This window comes from Anolis carolinensis, unplaced genomic scaffold (genome assembly GCF_035594765.1).
Source record: "Anolis carolinensis isolate JA03-04 unplaced genomic scaffold, rAnoCar3.1.pri scaffold_9, whole genome shotgun sequence".
Lineage (NCBI taxonomy): Eukaryota > Metazoa > Chordata > Lepidosauria > Squamata > Dactyloidae > Anolis > Anolis carolinensis.
The window spans coordinates 10,157,243-10,174,373 of NW_026943820.1; the positions used below are offsets into that span (position 1 = coordinate 10,157,243).

Genomic DNA, 17,131 nt, shown 5'->3' on the forward strand with positions numbered 1-17,131 from the left:
GCAGTGTAGACTCAAGGCCCTTCCAAACAGCTATATAACCCATTTATAATCTTATATTATCTGCTTTGCACTGGATTATCTGGACTCCACACTGCCATATAATCCACTTCAGTGTGCATTTTATACAGCTGTGAAGAAGGGGCCTCATATAATCCAGTTCTAAGCAGATAATATAAGATTATAAATATAATATGTAATAATTACTGTGATATAGAATCATAGAATAGTAGAGTTGGAAGAGACCTCATGGGCCATCCAGTCCAACCCCATTCTGCCAAGAAGCAGGAAATCGCATTCAAAGCGATTAATAATAATACAGAACAATATAATCTCTAAGATCAGGACAGTAAATAAAGAGCAACACTCTGAAAGCATAAGCCACAGCAACGCGTGGCCGGGCAAAGCTAGTAATATAATATTTTGTGTACCTGTATACATATCATATTGATAATAATATTATAATGTAATACAATATAATACCAATCATAATACAATATAATAATATTAATTGCATATTATATATTAAATGTAATATTACTAATAATATTACGGTATAGTACAATACAGTAATATATAATGCTAATATTGTGCTATGCCAATAATATAATATATTGTATGTACATACAACTTGTAAGCCGCTCTGAGTCCCCTTCGGGGTGAGAGCGGGTGGGGTATAAATGTAGTAAACAAACAAACAAACAAATAAACAAATGGGGGTTTTTTTGCACTACAAATAAGACATGTGCAGTGTGCATAGGAATTTGTATTTTTTTTTTTCAAATGATGATTTGGCCTCTCAACAGCCTAAGGGACCATGAACCGGCCCTCCACTTAAAAAGTTTGAGGACCCCTGCTTTAAGTTTTTAAGAAAAGTTTTCTTTCTAGAATGTCTCTGGCCTTCACATTCCTATACTAAAGTTTGATTGGCTCTCGGGTAACTAAAGGTTGGACCACACTGGTCTAGGACTCAATGGGCCAACTTAGTACCTAAGGAAATTTCTCGTGTTTAACTATTCCGCTTTATTCCTTCCTCCCCTAATCATCAAGTCAGGCATCCTGCCTTGGTTTGGATCTTCAACTGCATTTTGTTCTGCTTTTGCTCAGAGATTTGGCCAGGTGATGATGATGATGAAATGTGTTTCGTACTTTTCATCACAGTCCCAAAGTCCTTGGTATTGAAGCTTTAGGACCAGCTGAGTAGGAAGATACTTAAACCAACAGCTGGAAAGCTATGGAGTCTGAGAGTAGAGGCGGTCAACCCATAGAATATACACTGAACACAAGTTGTTGCCTCTGTGCCTACTCGGGTAGTATGGAATTGGTGTCCTGACTGGTGAGAGAGAACCTGGCTGGAGAATGAATCCCAAGAAGGGCAACAATTTGTCGTCGTCTCACTCGTTCAGTCGTTTTCGACTCTCCGTGACGTCATGGACCAGTCCACGCCAGAGCTCCCTGTCGGCCGTCACTGCCCCCAGTTCCTTCAAGGTCGAGCCAGTCACTTCAAGGATACCGTCCATCCATCTCGCCCTTGGTCGGACTCTCTTCCTTTTTCCTTGCATTTTCCCTAGCATCATGATCTTCTCCAAGCTTTCCTGTCTTCTCATGATGTGGCCAAAATACTTCAACTTTGCCTCTAATATCCTTCCCTCCAGTGAGCAACAATTAGTGTTGTGTAACTTTGTTTGCCCTGAAAAGTGGAAGAACAAATTCTTCTCTCAGCCTTGATCTAGTGACAGTCAGTTGCTTCCATGTTAGTGACATTGGTCAATCTGCTCTGGATGACCTTTAAAGGTGCTTTCCAAGGTGCTGAACCCAATTCACAAAATAAGCTCAGCACCTTGGATATATCTTTCAAAGTAGATTCAGTGTCCTGCTGACTCTCGAGCTGCCAACGATCATAAGTTTCGTCTCTGAGATAGCAATAACATGAAGTGAGTGTTCTTCCTCTTCATACAAATAAATATTGAATAATAGGTTTGCCAGATTCGGGCTATCGCAGTTAGCTGAAGAGTGAAGTAGTTATCTCTCTCTCTCTCTCTCTCTCTCTCTCTCTCTCTCTCTCTCTCTTTCTCTCTCTCTCTCTTTGTATGGGTGTCTATGAACTAGGGAACTCTGTGTACTCTCTTCCCAGCAGAAAGTGGATCCATATACAGTAGAGTCTCACTTATCCAACACTCGCTTATCCAACGTTCTGGATTATTCAACGCATTTTTGGAATCAATGTTTTCAATATATTGTGATATTTTGGTGCTAAATTCATAAATACAGTAATTACTACATAGCATTACTGCGTATAGAACTACTTTTTCTGCCAAATTTGTTGTCTAACATGATGTTTTGGTACTTCATTTGTAAAATCATAACCTAATTTGATGTTTAATAGGCTTTTCCTTAATGCCTCCTTATTATCCAACATATTCGCTTATCCAACATTCTGCCGGCCCGTTTATGTTGGATAATTGAGACTCTACTGTAATAGAAATTGCTATCCTTCTGTGCATGCATCTTTATGTCTAGCATGGCAGTCCTTGTTTTTACCTCCCCCCCCCACCTTTTTCTTGACAGCCTGAAGGATTGGCCAGTCCATCTGCAAATTACATTTGGCTGTACTTGGATCCTGCTACTTGATACCCTTTGACTTGAGCACAATAATATACTCTTGATTTGAACTTGATGGAACTGTAGAGGGGAAAGAGCATATATGGGTGGACTGTTTCATGGAGAACATAATCAAAAATCATAGATGAGCAGACCTGTCTCATACTCCTGTTCTAAGAATGAAAAATACTGCTTGAAATATTTGGTCGACATTATGTATTGTCATCAAAGCGTGGAATAAGGTTATTCTTGTAACCGCTGGGTGGCTTGGTTGAGTTAGTGCATTCTGTGCAACAACCAAGGAAAAGAAGAAGCAATATCCCACACTGTGGTTACAGAATGAATTAAGTTTACCCCTTCAAGCAATTGGGGGATTGTGTGGTCACTGGTAATTCACCTTGAAATATGTGATCTGGCACTGCTGAATGAAGGCTGAGTGGTTGATGTGGCCAAATACTTGAAGCAGATTTATTCAGCTGCTGGAATGTGTCTAGAATGGTGCTCCTAGACGGTTGGAGAAAAAGCACTCATGGGTGAATATCTTGAAATGGGGAAAAGAAAATACATCTGCCAAGCTAGATGGGTAGGTCAAGGAGAATACAAAAATCTTTTTGGCACAGGAGCAAACTTGAGCAACATGTTTGTTATTGATTGTTGCAGTTACAATCATATTCTTTCTGTCTTCCATTAAACTCAAGGCCCAAGTTCTGTCTTTGAGGAAATATTTTGGCATGTGTCATCAATTGCTTCTTTTTGGCATCCCACTTCGTCCCAATCCATTTGAAGGGAATGCCACTGTCTTCAGCTGAAGTTGTTGGGAGTAGTGTGCTGATGAACTCAAAGCAGAGCACATAGTCCAAACGACAGTCAACTGGTGCTGCTGACCTCTTTGTATCAATCCTATGGAAGAAGCAATATTGAATGAGGGTCTTCTTTCTGTGAATAAGTGTGGTGCAGTAGTTTGGGCATTGGACTACAAATCTGGAGACCGGAGTTTGAATCCATGCTCTTCCATGGCCTTCAGCAAGTCCTGCAATTCTCCCTCCACAAATTTTGCCAAGAAAACCACATGATACACTCACCTTGGGCTCACAAGAAATCGGAAACAGCTTGAAGGCACATAGCAACAAAATGCTTTCTGAATGAGATGGGTAGCAGGATAGCTAGCACTTACCAATAATTTTGATTTTTAAAATCATTATGTGCATGTACTTCCAGTTAGCTCAAAGTAGTGTACAGGTCTTTCCTTCTCTGCAATAACAACCCCAACGTCTTGAAACAGTTGCCCATAAATTTCCTAACCACCACTTGGCAGCTTTGTTGCTTTAAACCCTGCTTCTTGGCAACTAGCTATTCCGTGTTTTTCTGACCTTGGACTGACTATGATTTACAACTCTATTTTACTGGCTTTGTTTATCTGGACTACTGACTTGCTGAATGACTTCTGGACTGGCTGACAACCACTCTATTGCTTCTCCCTTCATCCTGTTGGCTTTAATGTGACTGGCCTGAAATGAATTAACTCCTCAAGGGCTTTTGCACTCCAGTCGACTGGTTCCTGGGTCACTTGTTGACTGGAACATAGGATAGAAACTATCATAGGCATGGGCAAACTAAGGCTCAGGGGGCGGATGTGGCCCTCTGGGCTCTTACCTCAGGCCCTCCTAATTTCCCCTGTCCGTTCAGCATAAGGACATGGCCCATCACATCCTTATGCAGAAAGGACATGGAAGGTAGGCATACAGCAGCCGAGAGCCCTCTGGACTGCTCTCAGCCACTGCATGTCTCGCCCTCCTCCCAGTATAAGGATGGGGTGAGTGGTCTCATGCTTATGCCGAGATGACAGCCTAAGAAAGGCACAGAGTGGCTGAGAGCCCTCCAGAGCACTTTCAGCCATTGCCTGTCTCACCCTCCTTCCCACATAATGCCGAGAGGACAGCCCAAAAATCCGGGGAGGAGGATTGGGGCAGTTGCCACATGTCTCGTTTTCTTCCTAATGCCAGGAGCACAACCTGAGGATGACCAGGGTCCTGTGTCACGCTCTCGTGGCTCCACCCTCTCAGAGGCTGTCTCCCTCCAGGGCCCATCCCACCCAGTGCATGCCCAGCCCCCCCCCCCCAGCCCTCTTGGTCAGGCCCACAATGCAGCCCCAAGGCAATTTTTTCCCATTTATTTATTTACTACATTTATATCCTGCTCTTCTCACCCCGAAGGGGACTCAGAGCAGCTTACAAATCAAATGAACATACAATATATTATTATCATAGCACAATATAAGCATTAAATTACTATATTGTACTATATGATTAGGAGCCCCGGTGGCAAAGTGTGTTAAAGCGCTGAGCTGCTGAACTTGCAGACCGAAAGGTCCCAGGTTCAAATCCCAGGAGCGGCTTGAGCGCCCGCTGTTAGCTCCAGCTTCTGCCAACCTAGCAGTTCGAAAACATGCAAATGTGAGTAGATCAATAGGTATCACTCCGGCGGGAGGTAATGGCGCTCCATGCAGTCATGCCGGCCACATGACCTTGGAGGTGTCTACAGACAACGCCGGCTCTTCGGCTTAGAAATGGAGATGAGCACCAACCCCCCAGAGTCAGACATAATTGGACTTAACGTCAGGGGAAACCTTTACCTTTTTACTATATCATTATATGGTAATATTATTCGTAATATTGCATTTAATATATAATATATAAATGTTATATATAATGTTATGCCTGCGCTATCCTAATCTTTGCATAAGCCCTTTACAGTTCAGAGTTAAACTGGAACAGATTTTCTACCCCAGTGACATGGAAGTGACCAGCTATTGATTGACATTCTCCAGCAACAGGGTCAGCTATCAATGGCCAATTTTCAGAAACAGTGTTTTGGGAGAGCTGGGCTCAAACCAAGGATTGATGGCATTTGCTATAGTGGTAATTTGCCATTCTCTGGATGTGGATGAATCCTCCCAGCTCTTGCTAAACACCATGGTGGTTTTTGGGAAGGGAGAATACTGTGAAGTTTCTACTACTAGGAGAGTTTGAATCAACCATGGCTACCTGAGTTTTCAACGTGTACTGAAAAGTACTTTGTTGATGGCCCAGCTGGCATTGAAGAGACGGAATACAGATCCCCTGCCTAGGTGGCATTTAAGCAGCCCAGTGCCTTTCAATAATTGACGGAGGACTACCGCCACCCTTGGCTTGCCAAATGTCAGTCGGCGCGGCCGTTGGCCTTTCCCCCCTCCCGTGCCTTATTGACTGCTCCTCTCCAAAGTGTGCCTTTAATAATAGTTTAAAGGGTGAGGGGAAAGGGGTTGCTGTGATGCCAGGGTAAATCAGTGCTGCAAACAGAAGAAGATCAAGACAAAAAAAAAGTGTGCAGCATTCGCTTGCTTTTACAATGCACTCTGGGGTAGTGCCATTCAGCTGACTGCTGTGTCTTGATCTGGTTCATCAGGCTGAGGAAGGCTTGTAAGTCTTGTGCTTTGGTAAAAAAATGATATTCCTCTGTGTGTGCATATGTCCTTTTGTGTGGGAGGAACAACACTGATAAACAAACAGATACACGTACACCTTTTTAAGGAACAGAGAAAAAAACATACCTTTTGTTTAGAATGAGGAAATAATAAATGAATGTTCCAAATTTGGCATCAGCAAGGTACTGTTCCGAAGTTACGTTCCTCTCCCTATGGTACTGTTTGCCCATCTACTCATGTTAATGTTGCTCTTGTGATTATTGTTATAGATCTACCAATCTAGGTGAGAAGAGAAAGCTTTCCCTCAAGTGAAGCCTCCATGGTCCTGGTTGTAAGCCTTGCACTTCCAGTCCATATGTGTTACACATACATCATACTACGATTCCATTTTAATGCTTATAATTGTATCCCATGAAATCCTGGGATTTGTAATTTGGCAAGACACTGCAGTTTTCTGGCTGAAAACACAGCCCAATCCTTTTTTTTTCTTGGTGTCTTCATTTTTAGACCTGTTCCTGGGTATCTTTGGGACACTGATTCAGAAAATTGCATTGGATAGACTGCATCAGTCCCAGTTTCTTAGATATGGTTATCATGATTTTCTATGAGCAAACAGATGAAGACTGATAGAGGGCATATGTTCTGTATCTCAGAACCTAGAACTGATAAGGGAAAACAGATGTTGTTTTTGGAATCAGCAAATCAAATATACCCAGAAACAGGTCTAACATTTGAGGCAGCAAAATGTGTTTTGGCCAGTGAGATCGTTCTTCCTAAACCGGGCAGCAGCAAAAGTGTCAGCAAATACAGAAATCCATGAACAATCAAATCCACAATTGAAAATGGAGAAGTACAACTACATGCATCCTCTGAATTTGCAGGATTGACTTTTCTAGATCTGATTATGCACAGATTTGATGTAAATGTTATCTCTGGAAATCTCTAGGTTCTCCAGTGCATTCAATGGTCAATGTCCTCTAGGGCCATACTGGAGGACCTAGAGTTTCCTAGAGAGAACACATTTTTTGGAATCTCTAGGTCCTCTAGTGCAATTCTATTATCAATTTTGTCACAGTCTTTGCTTGGCATGATTTGTTAAGAGGAGTTTCCTATTTCCTTTTTGTGAAGCTTAGAGAATGTGACTTGCGCAAGATCAGCAAGTGGACTCTGATTCCAACCCTGGTCTCCAGAGCATTGGTCCAAAACGCAAACCACTCTACCACACTGGCTCTCCTGTAAGGCTAATAGTTGACAATTAATAAACTTTAGATGAACCCCACTAGGAAAGGACATATATTATTAAGCCTGTGTACCAAGAGAAGTTAAAACTGTTTGTATAACCTTTCTTTCAAAGCATCAAAGTTCTAGCTCTGTTAGATGGTGTCCACTAATCCTGCCAATCTGTTTTATCAACATGGTTGTCGTTTTTATTTTATTTTGATGTGGGTTTTTTGGTATCTGTAGCTCTTTTTGTTTAAAGAGCTTCTATTGAAAGCAGTTACACACATCAAACAACCATTTAGCCACTGTCAACTAAAATCACTTTCAGACTGTTGTATCTGTTCTGTTTTGCCTGGGGGAGGAGGAAGCGGTAGGGAGAGAAGGCAAAGAAAGAATACTGTCAGGTGAGAATTTAAGCTTTGTTTTTTTCTTTTTGGTCAAGCTTGGTCTACCCACAAGTTTCTCTTTGTTTTGTCCATCACAGTTTATATAAGGGTAAACAGAAGAAATGCCTTTGTAGTTGCAGGTGAAGACTAAGAAGAGATTTGAGCCCATGTATAGGAGAAGCACAGTGACCAAAACAAAGATAAATACACCGTTCAAATTGACCAGAACTGCAAATCATTGCATATATATATATATATATATATATATATATATATATATATATATATAAATAGAGAGAGAGAGAGAGAGAGAGAGAGAGAGAATAGGAAGAAAAAGGATTGGGAAGAAGTTATGTCAAAGAAATAGAACTGAGCTTGCTGATTTAAGAAGTGAACTGTCTTAAACTTTGCTGTTCCTTCCCAACAACAGTAGTGGCAAAATGTGATGCTGAATATGAGTTTGTCTATTGGTTCTCCATACAACTGAGTAGGTAAGAGAACTAGAAGTTCACCTGAGAAGAATTTCTAGGTCCTCCACATCTACTCTATAGTCAACTTCTGTCAGAAAATGACCATAGTCACACCAGAGGACCTACAAATATCTAGATAAATGTATTGTAGCCTTTTGAGCAATGGATAGGACCATGGAGACCAAGGTGGCCCAAGTTCTACTTCTGGTTCTATGTATGCAGAATTCCACATATTCTTGGCAACTAAACAGTATCAGGCCTAATTAATAGTTGGATAGGGAACTACCAAGAAATACCAGGAAAAGTAGGCTATATTTCATTGGCAGGCAATGACAAGCCATCTCTGAAATTCATAGTGTTGTCATACCTCTACGGGAGTCTTGAAGGTGTGCATACGGGTATATAATTACAATCTGTTCCAAGTGGCTTTTCAGGATCATGCAACTAAGAAATGGGATATAAATCTTATTATAAAATGATATTAATATGGCTAATCTTAAATCATCCATTCTGCTGTTTAATTATGCATTCCCTCCATGTTCTTACATTGAACTTGCTGTTGAATGAACCTGGGATCTATTTTTTTTTGTAAAGAAGAGAAATAAATTCAAAAATACGAATGGAGTTTGAGAGGTGAGACTTTTCTTGAGAGTAACTAGTAGCTAGAAAATATTTGAATTCATCTCTCGCAAATGTTGCTATATCACCATATTGATTTCACAGAATAAATTTTGCACCATTTGTCAGAATGTATATACAGGGTTGGATTCACCAGCCATTTAACGAAGATATTTTTTTTGTTTTTGCAGGTTGAGTTCGAATGGCTACGGCAATTTTGGTTCCAGGGTAAACGTTATCGAAAGTGCACCAACTGGTGGGATGAGCCGATGGCAGCTCTAGAAGAAAAATGGAGAAAGATGGAGTTAAAGGTAAGTGTCTTGGCATCTTCTGACCATATGGTGTCTCAACACTGACTGCAACTTCCCATTGGTCATTTTGCTGAGTTGATAGAGTTTGTTAGTGAAATCTAACAATCAGAACAATGGTTCCCAAACTTTGGTTCTTCAAATGCTCTGGACTTCATTTTCCAAAAGTCCTGACAGTTGTCTAAGGTGGCCTGAATTCTAAGGGGGTTGAAATCCAAAACACCTCGCGAAACCAACATTTGGGAATCACTGCATCAGGAAAATAAATAATCGCTACATCAAATGTCTAAACTATAACCAGCAAGTTGTGGTTCAGAGGAACACTATTTTAGATACCAGTAGACAGGTGAAAGAGCGGTAGGAAAAGAGTTATAATTGTACAAAAAGAAAATGTATAACCTTTTTTTCCATGGATTTGATATCCATGGTTCCCATGCTCCAAAAAATACCCATTCCAGAATTATTTGTGGTCCTCTCTAGGTCCTCTAGTGCAATTATATGGTATGCTTCTGACCCAAGTATAGTGAAAATATAAGGTTCGTTATTATCCACAGGGAATCTAGCAATACATCCCTCATGGATCATATAATATATCTCCTTCTTCCGCTTTGTTTTGCTTTCTCCATCTTCAAAAGTCCCAAAATCTCATTTCTTTGGTGTAGGTAAGCCCAAGGAACTCATTGAAATAAAACAAAATTGAATATCTCTGCCTTGCTTTATTTTAATTTGCAACACATTATCAATGATTTCCTCAGAAAGCATAAGCTGTGTCTCTTTGACCCTACATATTTAAGAGTACCATAATGCTATTTCAACTGCCATGGTTGCAGCCTGAGCAAATTGTGTTTGAGAAGGTGATAGTAGCTGAAAATTCGAAATGTCCCTCCCTAAACTTCAAATGCCAGGATTCCTTGGGATGTACAGTGGACTGTCAGTGTCCCCAGGTTTAGTTCCAGGAGCTCCAAAATCCTTGGATGCTCAAATCCCATTGCATTCAATGGTATAGTAAAATTGTGTTTCTATTGTAATCCAGTTGGAAGTCAAAGTGCGATCTTTGTTTAGTGTGAATCATTGTTTAGCCTGATGAGAACCTTGTGCAAAAACATACGAGGAAAACTATCTCCTGGGTTGCAATTTTTTTTAATCAATTCATACTTCTTGTAAAAGTGGTGAATACTCCAGAGTTAAGTACAAATTGCAAGTTTAATTAGAATTTGGTGGCAAGGATGGGAATGTTGCATCTATCCAGGATTTTGGGAAATGACAACTCTTCTTAACATACATAATTTGGGAAAGCATTTATTCGTCAGGCAATCATGATCTCCTCTAATTTTGTAACCATGGTGTTCAGCAATCTCAAAAGTTGTTTGGTTGTTACTTTATTGGGCCTATGCACTACGAATATGGGTGGGAGGAGGAAAATCTTACATACCCAGAGAAATCTCAAGGGTTGAGTTGTCCGTGATTGGTGTGAGGTTTCCATGTGTCCCTAATTAGAAACATGGCACTGTCAAGTGTATCTCCTTTCAACGGGACTTGGGATGATATTTATCAGTGTGCTTTTTTTAGGGGGGGGGGGGAGCCAAGACAGGAGCTGCTTCTAATTTAAAATCTTAAAAGGACAACTTTAAAAGTTTATGACTTCTAACACATTAATCTCCATTAATTTGCCCAATTGAGGGAGACAGAAGGGAATGTTAATTGGGAATGTCTGTTGTTTTTATTGCGTCTGTGAGTACATTTGGGAGCTTGTTCTAGTAGTGTTCTAGTAGAGAGTCACAGTCCTTTCCTTATCCCCTTACTCCAGCCCAGTGATACAATTTTTCATGTGTTCAATTCCTGTTTGCGAAAAATTTCAAACTCTTACAAAAACACACCTTTGGTCAGCAGGGGACACTGTTGAGCTACTATATTCAACTAGCGTTTTTTTGCGGAGCCTCATTTGAAAGGGATGGAAAAAAAATCCTGCCTCGACATGTTGGTATAAGTATCAAAAAATTTAGCCCTGTTTCTTCAAGTTAACCATAATCTCTAAGATGCCGTAATACAGGAAATCAATTGTGGGCTAACAAATTCAACAGCAATTTAACATAAAAAAGTGCAGTGTGTTGGAACAGATCTCGTTTCTATGGAATTAAGTGATTAAAACATAAATAAACCTGTGCTTCGCATAAAGATAATGTTTAAATTATAAAGGCTGAGCTGTTCTTTTTTAAAAAAAATATGTATATACAGATGTACACATAGTCGCTTTGCCTACTTCTCTCCAAATTTTAATCCTGCTTGGAACCAAAGCAAACTCTTTAGTTAAAACCATGGAAAGGGAAACCATCGAGACTGTGATGTTGGTCTGAAACAAACAATTGTTGTTGTGTTTTTACACATATTTAGAAGCTATGTTTTAACGACAGACTTTATTCTTGGGATACCTTTCCTTTATAGAGCCCAAAATGAAACTACTGTTTTTTTTATCTCATTTCAAATACCTCCAAAAATAATATATTTCAGGTTCTCCCTCCCCACTTTTATAGCATGGTTTTGTTTAAAACTAGATTTTTTTTTGCATATTACAGTAAGTGTGTAGATTTTTTTAAAAAATATTCTAATGTTTATTCTTGGCATTTCTTTCCCAAAGGATGTTTTTTTGCTCAAAGCCTCACTCTTGTGATGTAAATGTTAAACCTTTCATTTGAATGACATTCTGATAAAACCACATTCTCTTCTGCTCTCTCTCTCTCTTTCTTTCTCCCTCCCTCCTCCCCATTATTACTTCATGAATTTATGAACAGCTAAAGCCAAAGCGGTTTAAACTTTGGGTATCCTCCATTTTCCCTCCCTCTTTCCGCATCCTCCTTACAAAAAAATAAATAAATATGAAAGCGATTCAAATATTTGTATATATTTTTTTTAATTTTAGTCACCCAAGATAAGTGCTTTATCGTGCTCCACATCAAGATAAAGTTCTGGGTGAATTCAAAGGCAGAGTTACCATTTGAAAGGGGTCGCGGAAGCTTTGCTTTCTGGGTAGAATCTGTTTTGAAAGGCTCAAATCTCATGTGATGCCAAAGAGCCTCCGCCGAAGCTGTTCTGAGATTCTGCACAGAGACAATTTGTCTCCCAGGGTCTAGTCTCATGCAAAACCTTGCAAAATTGACATTTATTTTACCTATAAAAATGTTTAACGCGGTGTGAAAGATTGGCCGACGAGGGGGTGTTAGGAAAGATGCTTTTGAAAGAAGGGAAAAAAAACAGTGAAGGAGAGAGAAAATTTGAGAAGCATCTCTATCATGCATCATCATCATCAACATCATCATTATTATTTTGCCTTAACACACAGGAAAATAACTGACACTAAACATATATTTTATTTGTCATTGATATATATCTTAAGTGGTCAGTGAATGATATATTTCTACTGAGTCCTTTTTAACACAATCCTTTATATGCTTTTTAAATGATGTAAATAATTTTCTAAGTTATGAGATATTACTTCGCCACCTTGTTTGACAATCCATTTAACAATGAAGTTATGTATTTAGAACTTATTTAGTTATATATTTAGACCATATTTGACCATTATTCACTTCAGAGCATCACTTCAGTAGTAAAGCATGCCATTTTCCTTGTAATATTTTAAAAACTTAACATTGTTATTAATATTATTATTATTATTGGCAAAGGTTCAATTAAGGCCAGCACAAGTGTGGAGGAATTTAGTGTGCGGTTCGTGGTCCTGGTAAAACAATCCCGCCACGATGTTTGACTGAATGGTAACCTTCAAGGAAATAAATATTGCAATAATCAGAGAGCAAGAATCAAGCGGAGACCCTTAGTCCTTTCTTATTAAGACTGTCGCTTTCTTTCATGCCATCTGCTCGAGGCCGAAATGACATGTGCGTTTCCAAACATGTCAGTGGCCACCCTCAAAACATTCCCCTGATTCAGGCCATGGGTTAGGGTCATTTATTCAAACTTCCGGCACAATCATTGTGCAAACTACATCGCTCCTGTTGTCCCAGATGGTGTGGAAGAAGAATGGATCACGTTGTTGGTGGTAGCGGGAGACCTATTCATGTACCTTCTTTAATGCGTACATGTGCTTTTAGCCTGTCCATTTTTTTCCAATCCTTTCAATAGGAGATTTATGTCTGTCAAGGTTTTGCTGCACTAGTGAAATGTGGCTTTGCAAATTTGTTTTTACAAAACTGGGAAACATGGATCCGAAAAGTAATAGTTCACATCTTAAGCAGGTGGGAGACTGGAATAACTTAGGATGAGTTTTAGAGAGGAAAACTCTTACAAATTCTGACTTCTTATATTCTTCACCAGCCCCATCTTCTTTCTTCATCCCAGCTGCCTTTTATGGATTGGATTGGGAGGAAAATTGCTCAGGAGTCACCATACATAGAATTGCTTGCCAATTTTATGCCTCTGCAGTTGACTTGTGAAGATAATGGGTATATAATGGAGGATGTGATAAAGCAGAGAATATATATCCATTCCTTATATGGGATAAGGATTGAATTGTCAGATTGAAAACTGAAGGGGACTTCTGTACCTTTAGTTGTAGTGAAGAAGAAGGAGTTTCAGCAGGTGTTGCTTGTCATGCAAATGGGCAATAAGCAACACATTTAAATGCCCTCTTTCTACCATTTTTAAAAGTATAGGAGATCTTTCTAGGTTATACTTTAAAGGGATCTCTGTACCTTTAGTTATGGTACAGAAGAGGGATATTTGGCATGTGTTACTTGTCATACAACCAGGTGGCTAAATTCAATAGTGGCCAAAATGCTCTCTTTCCATCAGTCTTAAAGTTACAGGAGTCCTTACCAGGTCTTGCATTACAGGGGCTCCTGTACCTTTAGTTATGGCACAAAAGAGGAAAAATAATCATTTGTTGCTTGTCATGAAACCAGGTAACAAGCATACTGACTCAAATTTCCTGTTTCTAACAGCCTTAAAGGTACAGGAGCCCTTTCCAGATTTTGCATTATGGGGCTCCTGTACCTTTAGTTATGGCACAAAAGAGGAAAAAATATCATTTTTTTCTTGTCATGAAACCAGGTAACAAGCAATACTGGCTCAAGTTTCCTCTTTCTAACATCTTTAAAGGTACAGGAGCCCTTTCCAGGTTTTACTCTGGCATCTTAGATGGAGATCATAGGCTGCAGCAAAGAAAGTAGGTATAATCCATGCTGCTTACTGGATGTATGGAGCATAAAAGCAATATGGGATATTAGTGTTGCCAGGGTAAAATCAGGACAAGGATCCTGTACCTTTAATGGCAGGTAGAGAACATTTAAGTGGACAGTTCTTGCATGACAAGCAGTACTTGCCAAAAATCCCTTGACTATGCAATAATTAAAGGTACAAGAGCCTCTTTTGGGATTCAGCAGGCAATCTTAGTTGAGATGGTCTTGTATGGTCCAAATGTTGAACAAATTGAATAGGACACCCATTTCATTGTTAAAAGGTAAAGGTAAAGGTTTCCCCTGATGTTAAGTCCAGTTGTGACCGACTGTGGTGCTCATTTGTAAGCCGAAAAGCCAGCATTGTCCATAGATAATGTGGTCGGCATGACTGCATGGAGCGCTGAAGCGGTACCTATTGATCTACTCACATTTGCATGTTTTCGAACTGCTAGGTTGGCAGGAGCTGGGGCTAACAGCGGGTGCTCATTCCGCTCCCGGGAATATCATTGTTGGTTCAAATGAAAAAGAAGTCAAACGGAGTGATACCTAAGTTGGAGGGGAAATGCTTTTAGGCTCTATACTCTGATGAAAGAAAGAGAAAAAAGGCCTGTATCATCCAATTCCATCTCTTTTGTGACTTCAAAATTGAATAATACCACCAATATTAACACATATTTATTTACAAGTTAATTCAGAAGAACAGCTGGAGAAATGCATTGTCTAGGAGTTTAAGAAATTAAAAGAATAAAGGTTTGAACAGCGTTTTATTTTCTGCCTTTCCTCCTTGGCAGCCCGACGCAAAACACATTATGCAAGGACAAGCCCAGCTGATTCCAGCCGACTTCCTAATAAATATGTTTTTTAAGGACTGAGACGAGTGACGTTGCCGATCTCCATAAACAGGGAAGGAAATTCGGCGCTCTCCCCGGTTGCTGAGCGTCTATCACATCTCCCTCGTATAGATATATTTACAATTCTGAGCGATTTCAAAGCTAAGCTTCCAAAACAAAATGTGTGCTCAAAGCACAAAGGGCTGTGTTTACGATTCTCTTTGAAGTGGTTTCTACCCCCCTTCTTCTCCAGACCCCCCCTCCTTTTTTTTTGCAATAGGATAAGGAAAATTTTAGAAACTGTCTGATAGTGTTCAGGGTAAATACTTAAACCCCTTTAGAGAATTTCACACACAGATACTGTGCAGTAAAAAAAGGATACTTATGTTTCCTAAAGCTGCTACAGCCTACAGCTTTGTACTTAAAGACAGAGGTGTTGAATAGAATTCTTCCGAGGATACATCCAGTGACAATATCTACAGGAACATCAGAGCAAACCAATGGATAGCACTTACTTTCTTTTTTCTCTCCTCTTTCTGCTTTTTTTCCTTCTTTTTTAACCCTTCTGTGAACTGCTGGAGATCGACATGTCGGCAGGAAAGATTATTTTTTTGTTCTTTTTCTCAAGCTGGAATTGATCAAGAAAATACCTCACCATCTCTTTTTATTGAAATGAATGGGAACAGAACATCTTATAGGTGATATCGGGTGAACGCAAAACCATAAGGGTCTGTCTATTCTCTCAAGGTGCAATTCTCTCTAGAATTAATGCAATTTGATGCTACTTGGACTGCTATGGCTCAATGCTATGGAATCAGGGAAGTTGTAGTTGTAAAAGGTCTTTAGTCTTCTCTACCATAAAATGCTGATACCTCATCGAATTGCATTACCTCCAGTGGTAGAGTACAGAGAAGTCCCCCTGTTACAGTTTTTAATTCCCAGGTAGGTATATCCTAGATACTCATGGATAAGTCTAGAAATCAATCCAAGAAACCTGGCCGACTTATCCATGGAGCAATGTAACTACCATGCCTTTACTTTTATCACAAAAGGAACCATCTTAAAAGGAGATCTGAACCCCTTGATTTATCCACAGGTTGTATCACAGTCTATAGTTTTCACCCCAAAATGTGCTCTCGACTTATACATGAGGTTGACTTGTGCATGAGTATACAGGCAGGTTCTGCCAACCTTGCAGTTCGAAAACATGCAAATGTGAATAGATCAATAGGTACCCCTCTGGCGGGAAGGTAACAGCACCAGTCATGACCTTAGAGGTGTCTATGGACAACGCCGGCTCTTTGGCTTAGAAATGGAAATGAGCACCAACCCGCAGAGTCGGACACAACTAGACTTAATGTCAGGGGAAAACCTTTACCTTTACTATACAGGCAGTCCCCAAATTACGAACAAGATCGGTTCTGTAGGTCTATCCTTAAATTGAATTTGTTAGTAAGTAAGAATAGATACATTTTTAAAAGTGTAACTTCAGCCAAAAATATATATTGTTTAACATAGCATAGCATAGGGGAGGGTTAACAATCCCTGTGGAGTTTCTTTTGCTGGCTGTGCCCTTGTTAACATTTTCCCATACTTTCCATTCCTGTGAGAATTGGATTTTGGAAAAAAAAAAAGGCTTGTTCTGGAAACAAGGACTGGAGAGAAAGCTTCAGCGGAGACACCTTTTCCCCATGATACGTAATAACTATTCCAAGAGTGGATTTCCCTTTCTTCTGAGGGATAGATTTGGCTCACTTTCTGTTGCCTCACCCCCTATTCATAACTATGATTGTAGTTTGGGAACTGCCTGTATATGGTATATGTTTCAGGAGAAGGTAAAGGTAAAGGTTTCCCCCTGACATTAAGTCTAGTCATATCCGACTCCGGGGGTTGGTGCTCATTTCCATTTCTATGCCGAAGAACCAGTGTTGTCCATAGACACCCCCAAGGTCATGTGGACGGCATGACTGCATGGAGCGATATCTATTGATCTACTCACATTTGCATGTTTTCGAACTGCTAGGTTGGCAAAAGCTCCCCGCTCC

The 17,131-nt window shown here is 39.9% G+C and overlaps 1 protein-coding gene across 2 annotated transcripts in view; it reads left to right on the plus strand.

The window, feature by feature from the left end:
• Nucleotides 1–17,131, plus strand: part of fto (FTO alpha-ketoglutarate dependent dioxygenase) — a 326,740-nt gene that overhangs the window by 91,096 nt on the left and 218,513 nt on the right. For both annotated transcript variants that reach the window (XM_062961914.1, XM_062961915.1), the window contains exon 7: nucleotides 8,948–9,067. In XM_062961914.1, the coding sequence (XP_062817984.1) occupies nucleotides 8,948–9,067 (120 nt within the window). The remainder of the gene's footprint in view (nucleotides 1–8,947; nucleotides 9,068–17,131) is intronic.